The sequence below is a fragment of the Diabrotica virgifera genome, chromosome 7 (genome assembly GCF_917563875.1).
Source record: "Diabrotica virgifera virgifera chromosome 7, PGI_DIABVI_V3a".
In the NCBI taxonomy this organism is placed as follows: Eukaryota; Metazoa; Arthropoda; class Insecta; order Coleoptera; family Chrysomelidae; genus Diabrotica; species Diabrotica virgifera.
The window spans coordinates 5,943,969-5,955,778 of NC_065449.1; the positions used below are offsets into that span (position 1 = coordinate 5,943,969).

The 11,810-nt window shown below is 31.1% G+C and overlaps 1 protein-coding gene across 1 annotated transcript in view; it reads left to right on the top strand.

Annotated features, from left to right (window-relative positions):
- LOC114330830 (zinc finger protein 37) overlaps positions 1–11,201 on the top strand; it is a 28,843-nt gene extending 17,642 nt beyond the window's left edge. Inside the window, exon 2 of the mRNA XM_028280242.2 lies at positions 7,417–11,201. Within this exon, the coding sequence (XP_028136043.1) occupies positions 7,478–9,028 (1,551 nt within the window). The 5' untranslated portion in view covers positions 7,417–7,477 and the 3' untranslated portion in view covers positions 9,029–11,201. The remainder of the gene's footprint in view (positions 1–7,416) is intronic.
- The last annotated feature ends 609 nt before the right edge of the window (positions 11,202–11,810 follow it).

Genomic DNA, 11,810 nt, shown 5'->3' on the forward strand with positions numbered 1-11,810 from the left:
AACACAAAAATGCAGCAGCTGAATAATGCTCTGGTTAAATCGGAGAGTGCAGGAAGAGTCTATACCGGTTTCGGAGGTCTTTTCCCCTCATCAGTAGTCCCATATCCTCCTCTCTCCAACTTTTCCAGGCATCACACTTTGGGCCTTTCCGAATTGCAAAGAAAGAAAGAAGGAGGTTGTAACCAAAGAAAGTATTCCACCTGTTGTCAATCTGGTGGTACGGAGGCGATAGTTATTGTCGTTTTCTGTGCTACTTCGATTGATAACTTAGTTTGTAATTTCTTAATTTTTTTCTGCTTACTCATGCATTTTATATACAGTGTGTCAATTTTAAAACTTACAATGGGCTATATCTCACGACCAAAAGCTGATATCGACAAATGCTTGAAACCGTTTCTAGGATAGTAAGCGGGAACTAAAATGACATGAAAGAGAATTCACCCCCATCAACCCCGTAGGGCCCACCCACCACAACCCAAAAAGTTTAAATTGCAAACCCCTACTTGTGATACATCATTGAAAAGACTATAAAAAATTCTATCCAATAGTATAAATAATAATTATACAGGGTGAAGCAATAATTGTGAAACATTGGCTTAAATGAAAAATTTAAGTTTTTGTTGAACTACAAATTTGTTAAAAATGTCAATTAAATAAATGTTCAAAGTGGCTTCCGTTGTTTTGTAAACAATAATACAGCCTATTTTCAAATTCTGCATGAATTTTGGCAAATGTTGTTCTTGTAATAGCGCGACATGCTTGCGTAATTCTTTCTCGCAATTCCTCAAGTGACGCAGGTTGAGTTTTATAAACAACTGACTTGAGGTAACCCCATAGGAAAAAGTCAGGTGGCGGTAAGTCTGGTGATCTTGGTGGCCACTCAATAGGACCTCTCCTTCCAATCCATTTGTTCGGATAATTAGTACCTAACCAGTGCCTAACTGGAGCTTCGTAGTGAGGAGGTGCTCCATCTTGTTGGAAGTGCAGCAAATCTTCGTCTAGAGCTAGGTTGCCTTGGTCGTCCCTTTGGTTCTCTAATTCATGCACAATTAAAGGTTCGATGGAGTTTTCCAGCATATCGAGATAAATGTCGCCACTTAAATTGCCTGGTATGAACAAGGGGCCAATTATAGCATCACCTAATATTCCTGCTAAAACATTTAGTTTTTCAGGATATTGAGTGTGACCTTCTCTGAATCGATGCGGGTTCGCATCACTCCAGTACCGACAGTTTTGTTTATTTACATTACCATTCACCATAAAAGTACATTCATCAGTGAAACAAATATGTTTAAACAATCTCAGTTCAACGCGAATTCTTTCAGTCAGAAGTTCACAAAACTCAATTCGTCGGTCTGGATCATCATCGCCTAGTTCTTGAAGAATTTGTGTTTTGTACGGGTGAAACTTATGTAATTTCAACACCTTTCTAACCGACTCATGTGAAAGTTGATTGCAGATACTTGACATGTTGATGCAGTAGGCTCTATTACAAAATTTCCAAGGACCTCAATTTGGGATGCTTCATTCAGTAATCTTGGGGCATCCCTTTTTTTATTTTGCACTGATCCCGTTTCTCTAAACTTTTCAACTAAATCGCGGACGTACAAGTGACTTAAATCTTTGTCCGGATGCCTTTCATTAAATATTTGAGTTGTTCGTAAATATCACTGGTTCTGGGACGCAAATATGAAAATGATCTCCACGCGTTTCCTGTAAACCATCGTGACAACTACAGCTTCATGACAGTACCGATCGTACAAATGATGAAAAACTAATGACATTTAAAGGTCTCAAATAAACCAAAAATTATTGAATCTGACAGAAAACAAAAAACACATGTTTTTAACTTGTTTTGCAAAAACGGCAAATTAAGTTTTTATACAAAAAAAATGTACCGACGGACATTTACCATTCAAAATAATAGTCAGGGAGATAGCATTACAAATATAGAAGTCATAGTAAGCCGCCTGATATTAACACCCTGTATAATTATTATTTATACCATTGGATAGCATTTTTTATAGTCTTTTAAATGATGTATCACAAGTAGGGGTTTGCTATTTAAAATTTTTTGGTTTTGGTGGGTGGGGCCTAAGGGGTTAATGGGAGTGAGTTCTCTTTTATGTCATTTTAGTTCCCCCGTACTTTCCTAGAAAGGGTTTCAAGCATTTTTCTATATCAGCTTTTGTTCATGAGATATAGCCCATTGTAAGTTTTAAAATTGACACACTGTATGAGTCCATTCGCGAATGTTCTTTTACCAAGAAACTTGTTTTCTTCCTACATTTCTACGGCCATCCATTTTGCCTTTAAGGGTCAGCTGTGGGAGCACGCCAAATAGAATTCTATTTTAGTGACGTCACGTTGCCTAGCAACCGTCGATTCTCCCATTATGAAATTCTATTTTGTGACGTCAGCAAAATAGAATTCTATTTGGCGTGCTCTGGGCCCAGTTGTATAGTATTATACAGTGTGGAAGGCGCTTATGGAATAAAATTATTTCTGTCCTTGTTTCAAAAAATTATAAAAAACACTGAGACCCGTCTATTTGTAAATAAAAATGTGCACTTTTTAAACATAAATTTAAATATACAGGGTGATCCTTGCAAGTCTAGCAGAGTCCATATGCTTTATTTTTAATGGAACATCCTGTATATTCTTATATTTTTAAAAGCTGCTTAACAACTTGATTTCAACGAACTATATCATGTAGGGTGTATTATGAATAATACAGGGTGAAATTTTAAATTTAACAAGTATGGAAGCCACTGATGGAATAAAATTGTTTGTGTCCTTATTTAAAAAAATTATAAAAAATACTGGGATACGTCAACTTTTAAATTCAAATAGGCGCTTTACAAACATAAATTTAAATATACATGGTGATTCACGCAAGTACAGCATAGTTCATGATCTTTAGTTTTAATTATTATATTTTTAGAATCTGCTAAATAGCCTCATATCAAAAAGTGTATTATGTAGGGTCCATTATGAATAATACAAGGTGAAATTTTGAAATTATTGAAGTTATACTTCTTTACCGGCGATAGAGGGTGATTTTTTTATATGTTAAAACCTATCAGCCCGGCGCATGCGCATTATAACTTTGTTCTGATTGGATGTTCAAATGACATGTCAAAAATTATCCGATATGGCAGCTGTGGTTTGGAGGTAAAGGTAAAGGTAAACAAATTTATAATATATTAGTTTTATTGTTGTGAGGACAGAAACAAAAAAGTTTATAATATTGTAGTGACTTTTAAATAGTTTTTAAAAGCAACAGGTACGTAATAATTGTTAATGTATCATGGGTATAAACCTACCTATTTGATCTGCCAAAATACATAGTATGTAATACTTTTATTTATATAATTTGATTACCATCAAAATTTCTATCAATATTCACCTAATATATTGATTTTTTACTCTATGTTTTGTTGTATTTTTTCAATTCTAAATCATTTCATTTCAAAATTAAAATAATTTGATCAATTTTCAAAATATCAAAATATCACAAGTTTAATCCGTTTAGTTAGTCGATCTTCGTAAATAATGACACATAGTGTCCATGGCTAAGCGGAGAAGGCGAATGAATTCCAATACCAACCGCTCTTATCAGCGCTGGTTCGAGTCCCAATAGAAACTTTCTTTTTTGTTTTTTTTTTAATACATTTTATGATTGTAAGTATATTTATTATATAATTGTATTTTCAGAAAATACGTATTTAGTTAAAAAAATTTTCGACAATTAATGTTCAGACATCATTTGTGGCTTGTTTAATGTGTTTGTGTGTGTTTTATTCTTTTATTATTTTAATTTTTGGCACTGTTCTAATAAAAATGTTTGAGAAGTAGTAAGTATAAATTAGTTTAATATTTAAACAAAATATAAATAAAAAGTATATTAATTTCGTTTTAATCATATAATAGAAGTATAACTTCTTACGTGCGTACAAAGTACACACACATTCTTTTTTTATAAATTTTGTCAAGACATAAAAAATACAAAACCCCATAGATTTAATACTTAGTTTAGAAAATTGATGCCTTTATTTAGCTAATTTAAAATATATACCATTATTTAAAGCATGATAAATTATTAATTTTAAAATTTTATGTAGGTATTTTAAAATTACACATAACTTTAAAATTTCACCTTGTATTATTCATAATAGGCCCTACATAATAGGTATACACTTTTTTGATATGAGGTTGCTTAGATGATTCTAAAAATATATAGGGTGATCCATTAAAACTAAAGATCAAGGACTATGCTGTACTTGCGTGAATCACTCTGTATATTTTAATTTATGTTTGTAAAGCACCCATTAGAATTTAAAAATTGACGTGTCCCAGTATTTTTTATAATTTTTGAAAATAAAAACACAAACATTTTCATTCCATAAGTGGCTTCCATACTCACATTTCAAAATTTCACCCTGTATTATTTATAATACCTCTACATACAGTTTGTTGAAATCAGGTTGTTAAGCAGTTTTTAAACATATAAGAATATACAGGGTGTTCCATTAAAAATGAAGCTTATGGACTCTGCTAGACTTGCAACGATCACCCTGTACATTTAAATTTATGTTTAAAAAGTGCACATTTATATTTAAAAATCGACGGGTTTCAGCATTTTCTATAATTTTTTGAAACAAGGACAGAAATAATTTTATTCCATAAGTGAAATCGAAGATATCGATTTTACCTCACTATATGTCCCAAATAAGACATTTTCCGGTGTTTAATAGTCTTTAGCAGCTCTCTATCTTTGTTGACCCGCCTTAGTACTTCCTCATTAGTTTTTCTTGCTGTCCAAAGTATCTTCAGCATTTGGAGACCTTCAATATTTTTTGACAGAATTACTGTATCGTCTGCGTATTTAATTACATTAAGTAGTTCCCCTTTGATTTTTATTCCATATGGCTGTCTCTCAAGTGCCTTTTTAAATAACTGGCCTGAGTAAACATTGAACAATGTTGGCGACCAAATACAACCTTGTCTGACTCCTCGTTGTATGGAGATTTCGTCGGTGTAGTTATCTCTAATTTTTACGATGTACCTAGTTTGATTCCATAAATCATTTATGTCAAAAGTATCTGTTAGATAGATAGATATCTTTATTTCCAAATCTATAGGTAACCTAATATACAAAAAATTTCTAACTTAAATACATTTTTTACTTATAAACAAAAGAAAATCAATCAATACAATGCTTAACAACAAAAAAGTCAATAAAAATATACAACAAAATTGTGTACATTCACTGTCAGTTCAACATGACTATATTATTATATCCCAAGAAAAACCTTTAATTTATTCTTAAAATTAATAACAAATTACAATCAATTCAACAAGTTCACCAACTAAAACAAGTCAATAAAAATAAACAAAAAAAAAATAAACAAAAATAAACAAAAAATATTGTGCACGCTCTCTGTCAATTCAAATACTACTCTATATTTTTAAGGAAAACCTTTAATTTATCTTTAAAACCTTTAACTATCCTACAGTCTTTTAATTCGTTATAGTCCAGGGCGGATCTGTTTTGAGATGGACGTTGAGAGGTGACTCATATTTTTTTGCAGAAATTGCTTGGAATTAACTCATATAATAATAATTGAGTTATCATCCCACTCAAAAAGTCCGGATCATTGTTTAAATAATCAAAATGTCAAAAAATTAAGGAAAAATTCGATTTTTTCTTCGTTTTTTGATTATAACTTTAAAAGTATTCACTTCAGAGAAAAGTTGCACTAAAAAAGTAGCGTAATTAAATTTCCTACAATATAGGATTGGTTAATAATTTTAAAAGTTGTCACCCTTATTGCAAACTAGCAATAATTGCGAAAAAAACATAAAAAAACACGTATTCGCATTTTACGGCTTTCAACCATTTATGCTACACTTAGGACCTTCTTATTTTACCCAAAAAAACTTTATGACATAGTAAAACAATTGTTCAATAGATTTTGCAAAATAAATTTTAAAATCCAGGTTTCGCAAAAAAAAATCATTTTTTCAAAATGTTGCAGGACTGAAAATAAAGCAGATAGTAAGTTAATTTTTTTTGCATATAGAAGAATACTGTACCTTTAATATTCAATTTGTATCGGTTTGTATCAATTAATATTGGTTAACTACCACGGCGTCAGGAATTTGTTAAAATAAACATTAATTTTTGGTGCTACGCGCAGGACAGCGGTGTTAGATTCACATAAGTTGGTTTCCACCAAAATTTCTTTAAATCTTTATATAATATATTATTTTTTAACTCTATATTTTGTTGTATTTTAATATTTTAATTCCACAAAAATCAAACTAATTTCATTATTGTTTGTGAAATATTGTTTAAACAATTGCATATGTTTAAAAATAATAATCTTTTATTCTCTAAGTTAAAATATATGAACAAACAAAGTTTTTGCTAAAAAAAGTGTAATTTCAAAAGACAAAGTATGTGTTTTTATTTTGCAATAAACAAATTCATTTATTTATATCGAAATGTACTAAAAATTAAAATTTATCAATCATTATCAAAGGTCATTGGAATGCCCAATCAGAGCAAACGTATCCGCTGTCCTGCGCGTAGCACCAAAAATTAATGTTTATTTAAAAAAAATCATGACGCTGTAGTAGTTAACCGATTTTAATTTTGAAAATTGTAAATGAAAGGTCAAGTATCATTCTATATGTAAAAAAAATTCAACTTGGTGTCTGCTTTATTTTCAGTCCTGAAACATTTTGAAAAAATGAATTTTTTTTGCGAAAGCTGGATTGCAAAATCTGTTAAACCGATCTTAATGAAATTTACAGTGTTGTTTTACTATATCATAAAGTTTTTCTGGGTAAAATATGAAGGTCCTAAGTGTAGCATAAATGGTTGAAAAATGTAAAATGCGAATACTTGTTTTTTTTATGGTTTTTTCGCAATTATTGCTATTTTGCAACAAGGGTGAGAATTTTTAAAATTTTTAACTAATCCTATGTTGTATGAAATTTAATTAAGCAACTTTTATGTCAGAACAATTTTTTTCGAAAATGAATACTTTTAAAGTTATAATAAACAAACCAAGAAAAAAATCGAATTTTTCCTTCATTTTTTGGTATTTTGATTATTTAAACAATGTTCCGGACCTTTTTGAGTGGGAGGATAACTTAAATATTATTATATGAGTTATTTCCAAGCATTTTCTGCAAAAAAATATGAGTCATCTCTCAACATTAAAAATTTACTAATATTTTTACAGATGCGCCCTGGTCTATTAGGCAATTCATTGAATTCTCTGAAACCTCTAAATATTAATGAGTTCATTGAACTGCTATAATTCATTTTAGAAAAGTTTTGTTCAAATATAGCCTTTCTGATTTTTTGACTTATTTTCTCACATTACTTTACTTTTTTTTTAGGTTTTGCCCACCACATAGAAAAGTGCTAGAATACATATAAGTAGTACTATATAACAATTTGATGGAACTTAAGGACACTGTGATAATGGATTTAACTGAGCCTTTAAATAGTATTGATAATAAGACAGACTTCTTCGATTTTGTCGAACCTTCAGATTCAGGAAACTCATTTTTAAAGAACATAGAAGATAGAAAAGAAAACAACAATAACACCATGATCGTTACGGAGTTACCAGACACTTTAAACGAAAACTTTCAGCCAGCTTTTTGGAACATAAAGGATACCGTTAAAATAGAAACTGCTTTACTAGAAGATTTAAACAAATATTGCTGGATGTCAACTACGAATGAGGTTGAGTCTATTGGACAAGAAAAAAGCAACGCTGATGAACAAATCTATACTCTAACAGTATTAAACGGAGTAGACCAAAGCGCCACATGGTACCGTCTGCCCAAAGAGGATGAGTCTCTTTCAAGTCCTAATTCCATGGAACAATACCAAGTAGGAATTGATATGGATTCGATATTGAGTGTGATACCAAATGGTCAACTAAACTATAACAACCTAATAACCAATACCACTACTACCAATACAGATGATGGTCTTATAAAATCAGAAACTTTTACTTACGATGATAATAAAAGTGAAATAACTAATTCATTCATTGTAGATAGTCCTATGTTAGAGATAACAGATACTCTTGAAAACGATACTACTGATTGGAAAATGTCTGACCATGATAATAACAATAACAAAGAGTCTCCTGACTCACTCTTACGAAGTGCTCTTCAAGGAAAAGCATATATTCGGTATAACGGCACATTTAAACCAATACAACGAAAATTTCCAGACAGTGAAAACACGGAACTAAAAAAAGTACTGTCCACTTCTCCAACGAATACTGCTACAATATATACCAACGAAGAAGACGAAGATAAGATACCTACAATCGTGGCTGGAATAGACGTTAACGGTAAAATAATTTTCGAGGAACATATTGTAGCTAAAGTTATTAAAGAATCCAACACCTCCACCAATACCAGCAACGTAGATGATCTTCTGCTCAGCCAACTGGACCATTCGTATCCAGAGGATTTTGAAAAGTTGAAGAAAATAGAGCACGAAGTCGCAGAGTCTGTGCATCAGTATTGTCAATTCGATCATTCTGGAGAAGGTAGCATTACTCCAGTCAGTAGTGAGCAGATAGCACTCACGTACATCAATCCACAAATACAAACTGTAATTCCGAGAAGTGCGATTGGGAAACCTAATAAGAAGTATAAAAGGCAAAGTAGTGGTAGTAAGACGCATACACAGATACAGAACGCAACACCAACAGCAACAGCAGTAGCATCATCAACAACAACCAATGTAGTGAGGAAGGAAAGGTCGTTGCATTACTGCAACATATGTTCTAAAGGATTTAAAGATAAATATTCTGTTAATGTTCATATTAGAACCCATACAGGAGAGAAACCATTTGCTTGTAGCTTGTGTGGGAAGAGTTTTAGACAGAAAGCGCATCTAGCGAAGCATTATCAAACGCATATAACGCAGAAGAATGCTATGGTGACAGGTAATGTTATATCTGTGAAAGGTAAATCAAGGTAGTTTCAAAAACGATTATAATAAAAAAATATATTTCATGTTTAAGAACATATTTATTTTCCAAGTAGGTGTAAAATGATAGAACGACAATACATTTAACCATGTCCTCAACAATTAATCATTTAGCTCTTTTTTAAACGTTAGTATGATAACGTATCTCAATTTTTTTAGTCTTGTCACCAGGGGGTACAACGGCCTCCTTATGTATTTTGACCCGTAGAACACCAATTTTTTGGGTAACAGTTTATCCGGATGTCGATAAGATTGTTATAAACAAAGAACTTGAGGAATTACATAACAGCGATTTTTCGCAAAACAAAACATTTTTTTGTACTTTTTGGGTTATTCTCAGCAAAAAATGTTCTTACAAGTTTTTTCGTAGGATGCATAGTTTACGAGATAAACGCGGTTGAACTTTCAAAAAATCGAAAAAGTGCAATTTTTGAACCCGAATAACTTTTGATTGAAAAATAAAATAGCAAATCTGCTTACTGCGTTTGAAAGTTCAAGTCAAGTTCTATCGGTCTTGATGATTTGAATTGCTAAAAATTAATTTTTTTATTGTTAAGCAAAGGTATAAACACATAGTGTTTCCCGTGTCCAATGCATGCGTTTTAATGTACGCAGTTTACGTAGAAATTGTCTGTATGCGCGCCTACTCGTTCGATTTCAAATGAGAAATGCATTGAAAACATCATTCAAGCACTATGTGTTTATAGCTTTGTTTAACAATAAAAAAAAATGTTTAGCAATGAAAATACTCAAAACCGATATAATTTGACTTGAACTTTCAAATGCGGTAAGCAGAATTGCTATTTTATTTTTTAATCAAAAGTTATTCGGGTTCAAAAACTGCTATTTTTCGATTTTTTGAAAGTTCAACCGCGTTTATGTCGAAAACTATGCATCCTACCAAAAAACTTGTAAAAACATGTTTTGCTTAGAATGGCCCAAAAAATACAAAAAAATATTTTGTTTTGCGAGAAATCGCTGTTATGTAATTCTTAGAGTTCTTTATTAAGTATAACAATCTTATCGACATCCGGATCAATTGTTACCTAAAAAATTCGTGTTCTACGGCTCAAAATACATAAAAAAACTTGGGTAAGTTCATCTGAATTAAGGAGGCCGTTGTACCCCCACTGGCGACTGGCCTATTTGGCTACAAAATTTTTTCTGAATTTTTAGTCCTAAAATACTTTATTTGTTATTTATTTGTAAAGCTTAACATGCCTTGAAGGTATAGGGTTGAAAAGTTTAATTTTCCATTACAATTACTATTTACATTTATTTATATAAAAGAGATTTAATATTTCTTGTTGTCTTTGTGTACATGTTTAAACCACTTCCTTCCATTGCTTTCTGTCCAATGCTTTTTTTTTTACAATTCTCAATATTACTTTTTTTGTAAGTCTTCACATACGCTGTCCTTCCCTCTTTTGCTTGGTCTACCTTATCTTATTTTGTATTGGCTTTCGTGAAAGCACCATTGCCACCACTTTTTAAATTATTTCATTTTCCATTCTTTCAATGTCTCATAATAAATATCGTATTTCCTGTGCTTTGATTACAGTCGACATTTTTGATTCGTTATACTTATAGTTCTTCGAGTTCTTTATTATTCCTTCTTCTCCAATGAGCATTTGCTTTCTTCACACGTACATGCAATATATATTGCTTTTTGTCATCTTTCTGAAAGGTCTATTTCTGATTTTTTAAGCACTCATATTTTGCATGCATTTGCCTTTAGGCTGTAGGCCTGATAACTGTTTTGTAGATTCTAATTTTTGGGTTTCTGGAGATATATTGGAATTTTATTAATAATCGCAATGATTCATACCTTTTGTTTATTTTTGCTATTCGTGCCTTTATCTTCCCTTCCCCATGTCTGTTTTTATCTAATTTTACACCCAGGTAAGAAAATTCTCAAACTCTTTTGAACATGCATGTATTTTCTCCTTCTACCTCCAATGTGAAATTGTCTTTTTTTTTCTTTATCTATTTCTACAATCCCAAATTTTTTTACTTCTTTTATTATATTATTCATTAATTTTTTTAATTCTTTCTTACTTGTCGTTATAGGCCAGGAACCGAAGCTTTTCACCTCGCAATTTTTACAGAATGGATCGATTTGCTTGAAAATTCAAGAATAAGTAGTAGATAGTCCAAGGATCAAAATCTATATGATGCCGAAAGGTGCTTTTATCATGGGGGTGGTTGCCACCCCATCTCGGTGGTGGAAATTTTTTATGATATTTTGACCGCAAAAGTTGATAAATACATTCATTCTAAGCAAAAAATTTTTATACATTTTTTTGATAAAATTAAAAGTTTTCGATTTATTCGCTATCGAAAGTAGTTTTATATCGAAAAAATCAATGTTTTTTGATATACTCATTTACGATTCACTCAATTTTTGCCGTAGAACAAAATTTTTTAAACCATATTCTTGGGAATTAAATAACCAACAATTTTATATGGAAACATTTTTTCGTATCTCTGATGCTAATCTTTTTATTCTGAAGAAAATGGCATTTTTACCAAACTACAAAAATTCGTTATTCGCTTTTAACTCCAGTTTTTTAAAAACTAATCATTCTAAGTCAGTCAAACTTCTAGAATCTTTTAATGATACATAAATAAATCAGCATGAATAAGGCTGATGACTAAAAACACCGCTAACTTACATTATTATGCTTCCAATTGGTTTCACCCTTTTTGTTTTTCAAAAAAATATATTGATTTTTTTACCGTAACTTTTTTATTTTTTACTAGAAAGTTTGGT